General features: G+C 36.3%; 3 protein-coding genes across 5 annotated transcripts; 1 reads left to right on the top strand and 2 right to left on the bottom strand.

Moving 5' to 3' along the window:
• Nucleotides 1–1,393: 1,393 nt before the first annotated feature.
• Nucleotides 1,394–2,496, bottom strand: LOC102624273 (NDR1/HIN1-like protein 13). The gene has a single exon (XM_006470378.4). The coding sequence runs from the start codon at nucleotides 2,396–2,398 to the stop codon at nucleotides 1,628–1,630; it is 771 nt and encodes a 256-aa protein (XP_006470441.2). The 5' UTR covers nucleotides 2,399–2,496; the 3' UTR covers nucleotides 1,394–1,627.
• A 2,659-nt stretch (nucleotides 2,497–5,155) lies between these two features.
• On the bottom strand, nucleotides 5,156–10,923 carry LOC102623990 (probable inactive receptor kinase At5g10020). Of its 2 annotated transcripts, XM_052435423.1 has the most exons (4): nucleotides 10,466–10,923; nucleotides 9,320–10,183; nucleotides 7,192–8,757; nucleotides 5,156–5,995 (listed from the first exon to the last, which is right to left on the bottom strand). In XM_052435423.1, the coding sequence occupies exons 2-4, from the start codon at nucleotides 10,008–10,010 to the stop codon at nucleotides 5,388–5,390; spliced, it is 2,865 nt and encodes a 954-aa protein (XP_052291383.1). In that variant the 5' UTR covers nucleotides 10,011–10,183; nucleotides 10,466–10,923; the 3' UTR covers nucleotides 5,156–5,387. The 2 variants fall into 2 exon arrangements, with proteins under 2 accessions (XP_052291383.1, XP_006470440.2); XM_006470377.4 differs by having other exon boundaries at nucleotides 9,320–10,923.
• A 2,565-nt stretch (nucleotides 10,924–13,488) lies between these two features.
• LOC102623514 (protein ETHYLENE INSENSITIVE 3-like) lies at nucleotides 13,489–16,461 on the top strand. Of its 2 annotated transcripts, none has more exons than XM_006470375.4 (2): nucleotides 13,489–13,655; nucleotides 14,152–16,461. In XM_006470375.4, exon 2 carries the CDS (start codon nucleotides 14,325–14,327, stop codon nucleotides 16,188–16,190), a length of 1,866 nt encoding a protein of 621 aa, XP_006470438.2. In that variant the 5' UTR covers nucleotides 13,489–13,655; nucleotides 14,152–14,324; the 3' UTR covers nucleotides 16,191–16,461. The 2 variants fall into 2 exon arrangements, with proteins under 2 accessions (XP_006470438.2, XP_006470439.2); XM_006470376.3 differs by lacking the exon at nucleotides 13,489–13,655 and adding an exon at nucleotides 13,703–13,919.
• The last annotated feature ends 236 nt before the right edge of the window (nucleotides 16,462–16,697 follow it).

Genomic DNA, 16,697 nt, shown 5'->3' on the forward strand with positions numbered 1-16,697 from the left:
TTGTCGGTCAGTCATGATACTGCTGCATATTGTTTAAAGAAAATTAAAAAATTATTATTATACTAATTCAAAAGAAATAATTAGGACTAAATCAAATGAATTGAGAGCAAAATGAAGTTCTTTTTTTTTTATTTATTTTTTTAACGTTTACACTCTACAATTTACAGACGTATTATAATCTAGGGTCTATCGGAGCTCTATACGCAAATATTTATAATACAAGTAAGTTATACAACCAACAAAAAAAAAAAAAAGGAAATTAACTCAGAAATTTACTCACATACATCCGAAAAATAAAAAGAAATCTATTCAAATTTTATCTATATTTTTATTTTTATAAAAAAAAAAAACAAATAGAGCCCTCGTAAAATCTCGAACCAATGCTCCCAGCAGCAAAAAAGAATATTTGATTCTCAAGTATGTCTTTGTCTCAACTTTCACTCAAATTATAATCCCCTCAGCCGCGGTAACTTCTTTCGTGCTTGAATTGAGTTCAGGTAAAAATACAAAAACAAACATTGCCCTTATTCCCAAAGTAGAGGCCTAGAAAAGTAGCTTGAGTACAGGCCAATCAGCTTGTGCAATGTTAATTACAGGATTATTGCAAAAGCTATAGCAAACGGATTCAAACCGATTCTCTCCCAAATTATATCCCCAGCTCAGAGTATATTTATACCCAATGGACTCATTACTGATAATGTGATTATTGGTTACGAATGCCTCCATAAGATTAGGCATAGTAAGGGTAAAAGAAATGGATTGGTGGCCTTAAAATTGGATGTGAGCAAGGCTTATGACATGATTGAATGACAATTCCTTGAACAAACAATGACTAAGATTGGCTTCTCGGAAAAATGGATTGAGTTGATAATGAAGTGCATAACTACTACTTCTTTTTCAATAATCCTAAATGGTGATCCTAAATCTGAAAAGGGATTTTTCAAAAGCTGTAATTCAACATGTCCCTAGAAGCTTTAATGCTTGTTCCCATTCCTTGGCTAAATTTGCTTTCAAGGAAAATACATTTACTATCTGGTCGGGAACAATACCAAAAGAAGTGGGAAATGTATTAAACAATGTTGTTTGATTAATGAAAGAATTTCTTTCTATTAAAAAAGACAAAAACAAAAACAAACACACGAATTGGAGTAGTTAGGCACGTACACTTGTTACTCGCATTCCAAAAGTTAAGTAAATATTCTCCAATCAAAATCCACTCTACCAAAAACTTTGAATTATTCTCCAATTTGTTGCTTATGTAAGAAGTTTTATTACTTCATACTTCTTCATTACATATGCGACTTTATCCTTAATTAGATAGAGACAGAGTCTTTTAAGGCCCAGTCTTTCGACGCTACAAGAATATATATTTTAAAAAATAAATAAAAAAGTATAGTCCAATGGTAACTTAATTTCTTTTTCACCGAGTGAATAGGGTTCGAATACCAAGTATCTTGTTTCCACACAAGAAGAATTTTACAAAACAGACTAATAACAAAGTATAATAATAAGTGTGTATTTGCAACAAATACACCACAAATTATAATAATAATTAATTGTATAATCTAATAATCCTACAAAATTACAATGAATCCTTTTGATTTGAAATTTTTTTTTTTAAATTTTTTTACCAAAGTTTGACAGAGTAATCACAGTCCTTAGATACGATCTTCGACTGAGACGTCAGCTTATCCACCGTTAGATCACATCTCACTTTTACCTTAATCGTCCACGTCTTAACCGACCCCACTTTTATTTTAACCGGCACTCTTAAGTTCACCTTAAACGGCACCGTCTTGCCACTCGTCTGAGCAGCAACCAGGTCTTTGCGCATAGAGCTGGTCAACTCGATGGACGATCCTTTCAGCAAGGTCTTGAAAACCGTGACATTGTTGCTCGGCTGGTAAAACTGAGGCCATTCGCCGTCGCACAAGGCGACGTCCTTGTAGGAGACCTCCACCGAGCTGCCTCTCTCGTAGTAGATTCCGATCTTGTCGTTCGGATTGTCGGCGGTGACGGAGACGTCGAACCGGGGAGAGACGACGGAGGACGGCGAGGTGAGGTTGAGGCCGGCGATGGAGACGCCGTCGACGGAGTAGTTGGGGGATTCGGGACGGAAGACGAGGTAGAAGACGCCGGCGGCGATGGCCAAGAGGAGGACGAGGAGAAGCAGCGAGCAGCAGCAGAAACGGAAGCAGCAGCAGGTAGTAGTGCTGCGGGATTTGCGGCGGCGGCGGGAGAGGCCCTTGATGCGGTCGGCGTTCTCGGGGGGCGGAACTCGGTAGATTTGATCCTTCGGGACTTGGATGACGTAGGTTCCTGCGGCCGCGGGCGCCGGCGGATGTGAGGGCTCTTGTTCGCTGCGCGGTGTCGTTTCGGGGTGGATCCTTTCAGCCATTTTGAGCAGCAGCAGCAGATAGCGCTACGACTGCAGGTAAGTGAAAATATATATTAAAAAGTGTTTATCAGAGAGTAAATTCGTTTATGTTATTATATCATACGCACGCAGCATAGCATATATTTTGATAAAGAAACCGCGTACGCCCGCTACCGCGTATGCCTAAACTTTGGTGGCCGTGTCTGACAAAAAACAACAAAAATAATAATAATAATAATAATGAATTTTAGAAAGAAGAAAAAAAAAACAATAAATACGTCACAGACTTATTTATTATAATATAGGCTAGAAAAATAATATTTAATTAAGAGCAATATTTTTCAATGAAAAATACCTGTTTTTGTTTTTATTTTGGAGGGAGGGAGGGAGTAATTATTATTATTTAATGCACGACGTGATTACATGCACTTTTAATTTCAAAATGCGTTATAACATTGTTTAAGTGACAATTTTAAATTCATTTTACTAATTTTGAAAAAAAAAAAATGGGCAATCAATTCAATTGGATTGCGAGAAAAAAGATAAAATTGGACAGTGAGTATATTACGTGTTGTTTGGAATTTGAGTTGGGAAAAAGAACAAAAAGACAAACCAAAATGGAATATTTGACAGCTAATAATAAGCACAGCACAGATAATTGAACCAAGTGTGTATTTTGTTTGTTGTTCATGTGCTCACAATCACAATCCACCAAGTGATGCCTTGCACGACGTCGACTTATATTGCACCTGAAAAATCTGATTGGATTATCAGATTCAACTTTTATAAATATATGATGTATTTTTTTTTTTTTATCTCTTCTAATAAGAGTATTCATCTAAGTCTCGGTCAAAAATCAACTCTCAGCACTAATGTATGGGCTTCTAAAAATTTCGATGTTTCAAGGGCGCTTAGATAATATCAACATACTAATTTCTGTTTTTTTCTATAATTTCCTTTTACGATTAAATGAAAGTTTGTAACTCACACTACAAAATTTATATGTAATCAGCAAAGAGAAATGGTTAACGTAAATTGATTAGACAAGAGTTCTCTTAATTATATAGATCTTAAACAACACAACACAACTCAAAGCTAAATTAGCTTTGAAGATTTCTCAAAACTAAGCCGCACGCACGCACGCACGCACATGCTTTACAGTTTCTACATTAAAAGCAGTATTACGGTATCATCAAACTAAGAACAAATGAAATGATCAAATAAATTTTAAAACAGTATATGTAAGCATGTTGGTATGTAGGAAGAAGAAGCACAAACCTGTTAAAATGTTAATGATCAAATTAAACTCTTCGATCAAATCAAAAGCTGCCTCTGCCTCTGCCTCTGATCTGGTCTTGGGTTGCTAAACTTGTGTTTTTGAGGGCGGGCGGGCGGCCGGGCGGGCGAGCGAGAGAACAGGTAAGCATATCGTGCGTATGTGTGTGTATATATGCGCACACACTCACACACACACACACACGTACAATAAAATATTTGAATGAGTAAAATATTAATTTATTTATTTTGTAATAAAAGTAAAGTATCAAAATGGGCTAATGGTAATGTGTTTGAGGGCGTGGTATTACAGTTCATAATTTGATGTCATGTGAAGAAATGTATGGAACCTTCATATTCGCAGCTGCTGCCTCATAACCATTTCTTTAATTTCATTTTCTCCGCGTGGATAGATTAACGTTTATTTAGCAGCTGGCGGTATTTGTGTTCTTTTGGTTAATTGGGGAGAGTGATGGTGACACCCGGGGGCTAATTTAATTTATTAATTAGCTTGACGGTCACTCTTGCTGGGTGTATGTATGGACAATTGTCTGCATACACTCCCAAGATTTAGGGCTCAAGTAATCATAAGACAAAATTAATCATCCAAAACTAAAACAGCACTATTTATCATCAATTTTAATCTTAGAAATATAAACTTGGTTTGTGCATTTGAAATTTTGAAGCTTAGCTATGTTGGCAACTGTTAATGTAAGTGCCCTATCACTTGCTTTGAACTCTTCAAATTCTCATTAACATTTATATTATATGCGTTGCGTGCGCTAAACATCTCTAAGAAGCAATTAAGCAAATGGCTGGCTTTTAGTTTTGAGTAGCCTAAATTTGCAGGCAAGTACAGTTAATTCTTTCATCTTTAGTTCCTGTTCTTTCCTGTTGGCTGGTGCAATCTATGCATGGTTCACGCCACCCATTTTGGATTTTGCATTTTTTTACCCCCTCCCTTCCAGACTCTCTATATTTGACAATATCATAAATTAGGAGAGGGCCGGACCATAATTAAATCAACTGCAGGCTGCTTAATTAATTAATTATTTATTATTTTTTCCCAAAAAATAGAAAGGTGAGAAAAATTCAAATCAATTTTTTATTCCTTTACCTTCTCACCATTCGAATTTAGATGACTAGCCAAAAGAGTGGTATCACGCAACAACAATGTAAGAGAGTTTTAACCTAATTTGTTCCTTATGGCAATTATTCAATGGATATATCAAACTATGTCATCCTTGATTTCATTTACGAAACAGTTAGTGAATTTTGCATATTTTGTAGTGTTATTTAATTGTATAAAAAAATTTATTTTAATATAGTTTGTATGACTTTAATGAAAAATTCTATTTTGCCTTCAATGAATTACTAGTTAACATATTTGCACTAATGATGAGTTAACGGAAAAATATTTTAGATTATTGTTTGAAAAGTATGGATGAAATGAGTTATTGCATTAAATCTTAGGGATGAAAATGACTTTTTCCCTACTAAAAATAACTAAGAAAGAAATTAAATTTCTAAGTTTAAGGGTTGAAACAGAGAAAGAATGGTTAATGTACAAGGAACTTAAAGTGCTTTCCCTCTGACTCCTGAATCTGATATGCCTACTGAGCCATTATTCAATAAGATTAACAGAGAAATACTGTTGAACTTACATTATGAGTCAAAATCATCTAAGGAATGAACCAATATTTGGGGTTAGTAATGCTACAGTGGGAGCTTCTATTTACCTTGACTGTCTTTTTTCTAACACTATCGTCGAGAGCTCTTCAAAAACTGACATCATGTCTGGCCTTTCAGAGGCCGGCAGGATACATCTTAGGGCCACCTGTAACATATCACTGAGAATTCTAGGAGGCTGCTCCATATCATGCCCATCCATAATCAGCCTGTCGAAACACTCACCAGACCGATTTTCAAGAGCTAATAACCTAACCCAGTCTGTCAAATCAACCACTCCTGGGTCCACGCAAACAATCTCCCCAGAACTCTTACCGGTCAGGAGCTCTAGTAAGATAATCCCAAATGCATAGACATCACTCTTTAGTGATGGGCATGGTTTGCTTGTGCTAGCAAATTCAGGAGGTCGGTAGCCAAGAGCACCTGCATTCAGAACTTGGTCTGCTGTGCCAGCTGAAGTCAAAATTCGGTGAAGACTGTAATCAGTGAGGACTGCATTCATGGTCGGATCTTCTAACAAAATGTTAGTTGATTTGAGGTTGCCATGGGGTATTGCTCGCTCGTTATGTAGGTAATTCAGACATCGAGCCACATCGACAGCAACTCTGAGTCGTTCATCAATAGATAAGGGTGGCAGTTTTCTTGGATCTGTCTCTGCAGAACATGAAAAGCATCAAGAGCATCAAAAACCCAAATACGTTAGGTCCCCTGGCAAACAATTTTTACTTGACTTTATGTCAGTTTTTAGGAAAATCCCCTTAACTAGTAATTAGATAATTTACCTTGTCTATACCATGAACTTGGTCATAAACTTGGCTCCGGCACTTTTGACAATTATAGATATACGTAATGGCAAGACAACAAAAAGCATTTCTTTTAAGAGCGTGCACATTAATCAAACTCAATAGAGAAATAAAGGAGCACAAGTAGCTAACTAGGACTCACCATGCAAATTGAGGGAACCACCATATCATATAAATTCCACTACTTAAATATTCATTGACATGAAAATGCAGAAAGCAGAGATGAAAGTGAAATGAGTTATGGGATGCGAATCCATTTCATTCAACTGACTATCAATGTTAATTTATAGAATGAAGGACTCCATGAATCCAGCTGCACAACTGAATTCTTCCATCAGCAATTCAAATGATTTCATTCTTAGTTGAATGTTGGTTTTTGATTATTTATTTTTTTGTGCAAGAACACAGGACTTTAGGGAGGTATATTCATAATGACTCTTCTGTAACAATGACACAAAATATAATCCTACAACACAATAAGAGAGAGAGAGAGAGAGAGAGAGAGAGAGAGTTTACAGAAAGCACGAAAGGATGTGGAACGCATTTTGACATTAACAGACAAGAATTGATGATATTAAAAATGCTTGAAAAAAACACTTTATAAGTACTGAAAGTTACAACTTACAAAAAACCAAACCTTGGTGGTCAATCGCTTTCAAGTCGAATGTATATGTCAAACTAGATTGTGATTCTATGAAGCAAAATTACACCTTTGCAGCAATCTCTTAGTAGGTTTGCGTGGTTTCTGTCTATTTAAATATGTGCATTCCCCGGGTATCAGTTAAGGGGATAATTCGACGACAATGAGAGGCTATATGGAATAGAAAATGATAAACAAATTTATGGATGACATGCGATGCGGAGAATTCTTTGAATATACATGCAATAGGATAATCAATACAAAATATTCTAAGAGTTCCAGTTTTTTCAGATCGATTACCCACCATCTGAATTGGCCATCTTTCAAGGTATATTTCAAAATACAGAAAGTTCTAAAAGCTCTACATTACTTTGTTTAGAAATAAAACCAAAGGACAAGACCTTTACCTTGCAGATAGACAGCCAGCGACTGTGCATTAATATAATTTGATATGACTAGCTTCTCATGCTCCTTTGGGCCCCAGTAGTAACCTTGCAGGGAAACTAAATTTGGATGCTTGATGTTCCCAAGTTTCTTTACTTCCCTCGCAAATTCTTTCTTTCCTTTAGCTATTCCCTCCCTCAACCGTTTGACAGCCAATATACTACCAGAGTCAAGCGTAGCTTTGTATAAAGTTCCGTGACAACTCCTTCCGATAACTTCTGCTGGAGCATGTGAAAGTTCTTCTGCTGTAAACATCAGTGAGACATCAAAGAGATGCAAGTCACCAGCTAATTTTTCAGGAGAACAAGCATTGAGCACATCAGAATTCTTGGTGAAACGCGAGTTTTTAGATTGTGATGGATTTGAAGATGACAAAAGAGACACAGGGGAAGATAATCCTTCATCTTTTCGTACTGAATCAGGATGATAAAGTTCTTTAGGCTTCGTTACAACTGATGAAGTTTCCCCAGCATCATAAGCAGACTCCATTGGGGATGACGGTAGAGGGTCTTGATGGAAAGTGAAGGAAGATAAAGAAGGATCCCCCTTTTTGTTAACCCCTGATTTCTGAGAGAGGGAAGAACTCCCTTCTGAGAAGGCTTTTTGTTCCCCATCTCTTTTAAAACTGTCCCTCCCATGTCTCTGCCAGAGAGCCCTAAAATAAATCAACATGCACAAAAGAGCTACCATTGTAACACCGCAGACCAAACCCACAATCAGTGCAATTTTAGTAGCAGGTTTCATATGGTTCCCATGCCCTCTCAAAGTCAGATCTGGAACATCTTGCTGTGATGGCGAATTTGGAAAAGTAAGCAAGGAATTTCCAGGATGGAATGCTGAATCAGGAAAGTTCCTTAAGTTTTCAGGTACAACACCAGAGAGATTATTAAATGACACATTGAATTCTTTTAGACCATTTGGAAGGCCATCAGGAATACTGCCTTCAAATTTATTGTTCGACAGATTAAGATAGACCAAGTTGTGAAACTTACTGATCCCCGGGAGTAAACGCCCGCTTAATGAATTATAAGCTAAATCAAGGGATGTCAGGCTCAAATTTTGAGTAGAACCTGTTGAAGGATTATTTTGGATTTCCTGAAGAGGTAATGGGCCAGAGAAGTTGTTGCCTGACAGGTTAAGATCAGTCAATTTTGTTGACGTGAAGAAGCTTGGAAGAAGAAAACCATTAAGATGATTGAGACTAAGATCAATCACTTTCAGTTCAGGGTATGTTCCTAAAACTGCAGGGAGATCACCTTCTAATGAGTTGTTTGATACCTTGAATGAAGTCAGCCTTAAAAATTGAGAAGTTTGGTTTGGCACCATTCCAGTCAAGAAGTTAGAGCTCAAATGAATATCCTCGACATAATTTCCCCAATTCTGCATTCTGGACAGATCCCCTGAGAGCCTATTGTTACTCAAATCTACAATGGTGCAGTGACCAACCCTAGCAGGTAAGGAGCCTGATAATTTGTTAGAAGATAAATTAACCTTCTTTAAAGTTGCCGAGGTTATACTTCCCACTGGACCTGCCAAAAGTGTTAAATATTATAAACATCAACAATAAAATGAGAAAGACAGAGAGGCGGTATTAAGAAATCATATACAGAATTTCTAAACTAATGTTTAAGATCATGAACATCAATAGTGGTTTATACTTTATACAACAGAAAATAAATCCCACAGCCAAAATATGCGATTGCTTCATCATAAATCTCAAGGAATTTTTGAGGACTTCACATCATGGTTTCATACAAGATAAAGCACAAAAAAGCAAAAGGATTTTAATTTGTGATATTTGGATATTTTAATTAGCCATTGTTTGGTTTCTCCTGGAATTCATCTCTTCTCCCCTTATTTTTTTTTCCCTCCCCTCTTTCCTCTCCTATTCTTTCATCTCTTCAAACCAAACATGGCATAAAAGATTGCATTGCCAGCATGCAATTGAATCCACTAATATTGCAAGCAAAATGAAACGTATATTACTGTATGAATGGATAAAAATTGGTATTGCTTTGAGCCATATTCAGCACATTATTTTTTGACAATTTCATAGTTATAAATATAATTAGACTGATAAAATCAAAGTACCTTCAAGCTGATTGAGGCTGAGATCCAGTTCAGATAACATCATTGAGCTTTCCTGCAAAAGAGCAACTGGTAGAGACCCTGACAACTGATTGCTTCCAAGCCGAAGAATCCGAAGTGAGAATACAAAGTTGAAGGAAGGTATGGCACCCACCAAATGATTATTACTAGCATCAAACACCTCTAAATTATCGAAATATGGCATTCCATCATGAGGAAAGAGCTCTCCAACTAAAGAATTTTCACTTATATTTAGATACTGTATCGAAGAAATAAAACTGGAGTCTCCAAGGCCCAAGTCCAATGAACCAGAGAACTGATTATTGCTTAGATCAACGTGAACCACACTACCCAACTGGGACAGAAGATGCATAATATCACCTCCAAAACGATTAGCCCGCAAGTCTAAGTACTTCAACTTCCCAAGACCACCAAAACCAGAAGGAAATGTACCTTCAAAGCTGTTTGAAGAAATATTCAAAAGCATTAAATTCTTCAAACTAACAATGCCGGAGGGGATCAATCCATGAAACAAATTGTGTGAAAGGTCCAAAAACTCAAGAGACTGAATGGAGCCAATGTCTGTGATATTCCCCATCAATTGATTGTTTGAAACAGATACATTGCACAGCATTTTAAGGCCAATAATGGTTGGGAAACTAAAATTTCCAACTAAACCCATATCATTCAGCATGATAGATGTGACATAACCATTAGTGCAGGTTATCCCAAACCAGTTTCGGGGACACCCATCAGATGATAAGGACTTTGTATCCCATGAATCAATAATTTGGCCAGAAGGGTCTTTCGCTATGCCTTTCTTTAGCTGCAGAAGAGCTTCAAAATCTGACTGTCCTAGTGCATTCACTACCAACAATAACACTATCAAACTGACTGTCTGCATTCTGTTTACAGGAGTCCTAATCCCCCAAAGATTAGAGAGGGCATGAAGCCAAACGCCGTATTACAATTAAACAAGAATTAAATGGTACAAAATAGGCTAAACCACTTTCAGTTCATAATAAGGGAATTGAAACAAGTCAAATCAATCATGCATTAAAAAGGGACAAAGCCTTAAGTAAAAAGACTAAAAATTCATGCATGAATATCGCACATTTTCAAGAAAAATGAGTAATAGTAGTAACAAACCAAAAGAACTGCTCTTTCATCCAAACTCGGTGCATGAAAGACCCCAGAGAAACTTGAGAACCCACTTGGACTTGGTAAGTGTTGGAAGAAATGAAGGTAGTGAATAGTTAAAGGAAGACTATAATGATTCAGAGATTGGTAGTGGTAGTGGTAGGTGATGCTGTTTATTAGTTGAAAACAAAGTCGAGGACAAGAGATAGAGACAGATTTACTTTCACTTGTGTTGTGTTGTTTGTTTTCGGGTAGAGCCAGAGCAGTTACTGTTACACTTACATGGCAGCACCAGCTCCTAAACTGTGAGCTTAAGGTGGGTTGTTGCCTTGTGCAAATTTTTTTCCCTTTGCAATTTCAACTTCATCCAACCGATCCCAACGCGTTTCATATGCAGGGCAATGGAAAATGCCAAATGGGAAACCCAATGCCTTCTTCACACTACTCTCACTTTTCTTCCACTCGATTATTCAATAAAAAGCTAAACCTTTGAATAATCTTTTTAATCAGCATACATTACTAGCGGCCATGTTACTCACAATTGTTACAGCACATTTAATGGGCATTATCGATACTAATTGGAATCGGTTGAAATTAGTATAGAATAAAATTGAAATAGGTTAAAATCTAATTATGGAATAAAAATTAAAATAAATTATATATTTTTGTTGTTGGAATTGAAATCGAAATGAATTATATTATCATCAACACGTTTATTTTGTTTTAGAATCCGAATAAATTGTTATAAGTTGCTAAAACAATCTTAATTGATTATTGTCAATTGCAATGATTTATTTTAATCATTATAATTATTATTATTGGTACACATTATTTTATCACTAAAATTTCTAACAATTACATTTTACCACCTATTATTTCAACTTTTATCATTCTATCATCAAATTTTTAAAAATAGCAAAATTTTGTAGAGAAATTATTATAAAAGTCGATTTTAAAGAGTGTGTGTGTGTATAAAATTGAATCCTATAAACTTTGAAAAACACACAATTAAGTTTATATAACGATAAAATAACAAATATTATTATTCTTTTGACTTAATATACTAAAATTTCTAAAATGCCCTTACAAAATCAACAATTTTCTAAAGGAGTTAAACGATTTAGAATTAAAATAATGAACATTGAAACATTAAGTGAGAAAAATAGTTCTTATAAAAAAAAAAGTGAGAAAAATAGTTGTCGAAAGAGAATTAAGTGGTAAAATGACAATAATTCTTTAATTTTGCATTACATTATGTTTCTTTTATCATTATTGATATTATATTACCTCAATCAACGATGACTAGGAATCTAACGGGAGTAATTAGGAAATCTAGTGTGTTTGATTAGTTATGATGGGAAAAAAGCAAAAAGAAAAGAGAGAGGGTTAGTTTCAAAAATCAGAAAAGTTTTGTGGTCAGTTCTGTAAATTTCCCAATGTTGTGACCAATTTACAAATAGCGATTTGATTTTTATAGGATCAATTGAGCAGCTTTGCCTTTACATACATCAAGGGTTAAGAATTTGTGAAGTTTGCGCCCCGTTTTGTAAATATGATTTTATCTCATATTTATACAATAAGAAATTTAAGATATCATTATAATTTTTATTAACACTTCAATATCAAATACAACATAAATAGTGTGAGTATAGACATTTTAAAAGGCAAATAAAAGAAGATTAACGTTCTCTCCCTCTGTAGGATTTTTTTTTTTTAAGAAAATATAAAATCTTCCTTATCATGACAAGTGGAAAACTATAATTGTCGAGTGTTTTTAAGCTTTTAAGAATAGTTATTGTAGTGTTTTTTTTTTACTAAATTATTGAAAATAGTTGTATTTTGTTTTTCACAATTTTATCCATTTAACATAATTTTATAATTTTTAATCATAGCCTCATTAATACTCAAACGACCAATTTATTTTTATTAAAAACCTTCTAATATAAGATATACTTAAAAAAATAAATTCTACTTAAAAAAGTTATAGTAAACCCCAAAATCTTATTCTACGAGTTCACATATCATCTTAATCCAAACGTTGCGCTCAACATTTAAGGGTATATTTGGAATTGAGGTTGGGCAGTTGTACCTTAAAAGTTATAGCATTAAAGTATTTGATAAACACTAACTATTGTAGTTTGGAAGTTATGTTAATTTGATTTTTCACTTATATAATAAAAAATTTATTATATCTTTAATTATTTAATGAAAATTTTTATTTATTATATATTATTAACTTTTATTTTATAATTATTATTTTTTTCACAATAACTGTAACTTAAAAATTACCGCATCTCAATTTCAAACGTACTCTAAATCTATGCATTGTGTTATATAGGTAAGTTATTATTATAGTTTTTATGAATAAAAGGATAATAACTTACCCCAGTTTGGGAAGAAGAAATTCCTTTTTTTTTTTTTTAATTTAATGGCAACTTTAATGGAGAGGATAAGATCCAAGTAAACGGGGAGTCAAACTGAATTCCGCGAATGCAAGATTTCCACCCACATTTTGCAGAATTTGAGGATAAGATTTCGAGTTTGTCGTAAAAGGCAGAAATATCATTAAATGAAATATCTCAAGCACAGGAGTTGGGAGTTTACCAAATCCAAATAACAAAATAAATGTATTCCCACTTCACTGTTAAGCCCCCCCGCCCCAGGCGTTAACTGGTGAGGATAAGAGCTGAGCAATTTGCAAAATGGCCGGAGGGGTCAGGTCACCGTAGACTATTAAAAGCAAAAACGATGCGACACGTCACACACACAGACGGTCCCCACTCTGCATTATTCATTCGTCTCTCTCTCCCCATTTGATCGATTATCGTCAACTCATCATCCTCATCATCATCCCCATCCTCATCATGATCATCACGGAATAAAATATTTATCACGTGTCTTAAAACTCTCTCCCGTAGAAACTGCCATCCCAATGTTTAGATTGGATTAACCTGACCTTCATTTACCATTTTCCCTTTATTTTCTTTTCTTTTCTTTTTTAAATATAATAAATAATAAATATAAATAAAATAAAGAAAACTCATCGTGTCATGCTCCTCAAAAGTTTTGTAAAACGCCTCACTTTTTCATTCAGTCACGTTCATTTTAACTACACCTAAGCAGCTTCTTCTCTCTCTCTCTCTCTCTCTCTTTCTATTGACTTCTGAGTTGCTGCCCAAGACCCGTCTCTTCCGTTCTGGTACCACTTTTTTTTAAAAAAAAAAAATTAAATTCAGCTTTATCTGATTTTATTATGCTTTTCTAAAGAATTTCTGTTTCTGGGTTGTTTTGATCTGTTTGGATTGAAGTTCTTGATGTTGATTGTGTTTACTACTAAAGCTGTGATACCTGTTTTCGAGATCAATCTTCTCTTCTTTCTGTGCTTACTTTCTTCTCGGGAAAGTTGAACTTAACTTTACTAATTTTCCCGGGAAATTTGTGAGGATTCCACCTGTTATATATGGTATGATCTGTCATTTGATTGCTGATGATTGCTTGAGTATTGTTTGTTAATTTTTTGCAAATCAATCTATTTATGAATCTGTTTAATTGTTTTCACTCGCGATGTTTAAGCAAGTTGCGTCTGTGTTGTCAAATAATTGTTGTCTGATCTTTGTGGTAATTTAATGTTTAGATGGACATTTCTGCTAGAATATTATGATGATGTTTGTTGGTTATTATCATGATTTTTACAGGTAAAAAGGGTTGCGATACTTGGGCAACTTTGAAGTTTTGATACAGTTGTTGCTCATAGATAGTCAAGAGAAGGAGGTGGTTTTATTGCTTGACGTTTTTTTTGGTTGGAGTCCTATTAGATTAGCGAGAGACTTGCAAATTTGGGGTTTCTGTGGGTGTTAACGCTGTGGGAATGATGATGAGTTTTGATGAGATGGGGTTTTGTGGTGACATGAACTTCTTCTCTGCTCCTCTGGGAGATGCAGATATGGCCGTCCAACCATCTGAACCGGAGGCTACCGTGGAGGATGATTATACTGATGAAGAGATGGATGTTGATGAGCTTGAGAGGAGGATGTGGAAGGACAAAATGCGTCTCAAACGGCTGAAAGAACAAAGCAGGGGCAAGGAGGGAATTGACATGGCCAAGCAACGTCAGTCGCAAGAGCAGGCAAGGAGGAAGAAGATGTCGAGGGCTCAAGATGGGATCTTGAAATACATGTTAAAAATGATGGAAGTTTGTAAAGCTCAAGGTTTTGTCTATGGGATTATTCCAGAGAAAGGAAAGCCTGTGACTGGGGCATCTGACAATCTCCGTGAGTGGTGGAAGGATAAGGTTAGGTTTGATCGTAATGGTCCAGCTGCTATAGCTAAGTACCAAGCTGATAATTCAGTCCCTGGCAAGAATGAGGGCATTAACGCAATTGGTCCAACCCCGCATACCTTGCAAGAGTTGCAAGACACCACCCTTGGTTCACTCTTGTCGGCTCTCATGCAGCACTGTGATCCTCCTCAGAGGCGGTTTCCCCTGGAGAAGGGTGTTTCCCCCCCATGGTGGCCCACTGGAAAAGAGGAATGGTGGCCGCAATTGGGTTTGCCCAAGGATCAAGGTGCTCCACCTTACAAGAAGCCACATGACTTAAAGAAGGCATGGAAAGTGGGTGTGTTGACGGCAGTGATCAAGCATATGTCCCCAGATATTGCCAAGATTCGTAAGCTTGTGAGGCAATCTAAGTGCCTGCAAGACAAGATGACAGCCAAGGAGAGTGCCACATGGCTGGCCATCATCAATCAGGAGGAGGCCTTGGCTCGAGAACTTTATCCCGAATCTTGCACTGTGTTGTCCTCTTCTGCAGGAAGTGGATCTTTGGTCATTAATGATTGCAATGAGTATGATGTGGAAGGGGCTGAAGATGAGCCAAACTTTGATGTGCAAGAGTGTAAGCCTCAGAATCTCATTTCTTCCAGTTTGGGGATGGAAAGAATGAGAGAGAGGTTACCGAATCAACAACCACCTTATGCAATCAAAGGAGAGGTTGTCTCCAACTTTGATTTTGTTCGGAAGAGGAAGCCATCTAATGATCTGAGCATGAAGATGGATCAACATATTTACACATGTGAATACCTTCAGTGTCCTTACAGTGATCCTCGTCTGGGCTATTGTGACAGGACTTCAAGGGACAATCACCAGCTGACATGCCCATATAAAAGTGGTGCTTCAGAGTTTGCTGGGTCTGATTTTCATGTTAATGAAGTGAAACCAGTTATTTTCCCTCAAACATTTGCCCAGTCCAAGCCAGCAGGTCCAACGTTTAATTCTGTGCAACCTTCCTTTGATATATCAGGACTTGGAGTTCCAGAAGATGGTCAAAAAATGATTAGTGAGCTCATGTCGATCTATGATAACAATATCCAAGGAAACAGGAATGTGAATCCCAGTAACAACGCCGTTGTGACAGAAGGTCAAAATACTCTTCAGCCAAGAGCTCAGCATCAGCAGGAGTATTACCATGGTCAAGGAGCTGTAATGGATGGGAACTTGTTCGAAGGATCCAACATGCATGATAACAATCATCTGATGTTCCCACGAGAGGAAAATCAATTTGATCGGTTTAAGATTATGAATTCTCCATTCGAGAACAACAGCAGCGGCAGCAACAACAATTTTAGCTTGATGTTTGAGTCTCCATTCGACTTAGGATCCTTCGATTATAAAGAGGATTTTCAAGCAGCAGGGGTGGATACCATGCCGAAGCATGATAGCTCAGTCTGGTTCTAAAAACAATGCCAGCTTCTCATCCTCATCCTCTGGGCATATTTTATGGCTTCGGTATTGGCTTATGATGTGGTAAAACTTTAATTATGTTAAAAAGCTGTTAGTTGTATTTTTCTTTTAGCTGTAGAAATTAGAAGCGAAGCAGGTTGTGAGATGGGCTAATAAGAAAGGTGGTAAAATTCCCATAGAAGATGCCTGATGCTGTTACTGCTAAATTATGTGTATGAAGTGAAATGTCAAATAAATAAGTTAGTGTAATTTTGATTTGAAAATATATTAATGTTCAGTCGAAAGTTGAAACATGGTCAATAATTTATCACGTGGGCGGCAGGGAAAAGAATAGGAATCTGATGGTCTATGTACTGTCGTTTAATGGGTTAGTGGTGGGGGGGGTCGGTCATTATGGTTCGTTGAATGATATAAATGAATGGAGGAGTTGTCGTTTTCTATATTTTAGATTGTAGTTGGTGATCCCATGTGGCCACACCCATGTGAGTGGTAGACCCAAAA

Source organism: Citrus sinensis, chromosome 2, assembly GCF_022201045.2.
Source record: "Citrus sinensis cultivar Valencia sweet orange chromosome 2, DVS_A1.0, whole genome shotgun sequence".
NCBI lineage: Eukaryota > Viridiplantae > Streptophyta > Magnoliopsida > Sapindales > Rutaceae > Citrus > Citrus sinensis.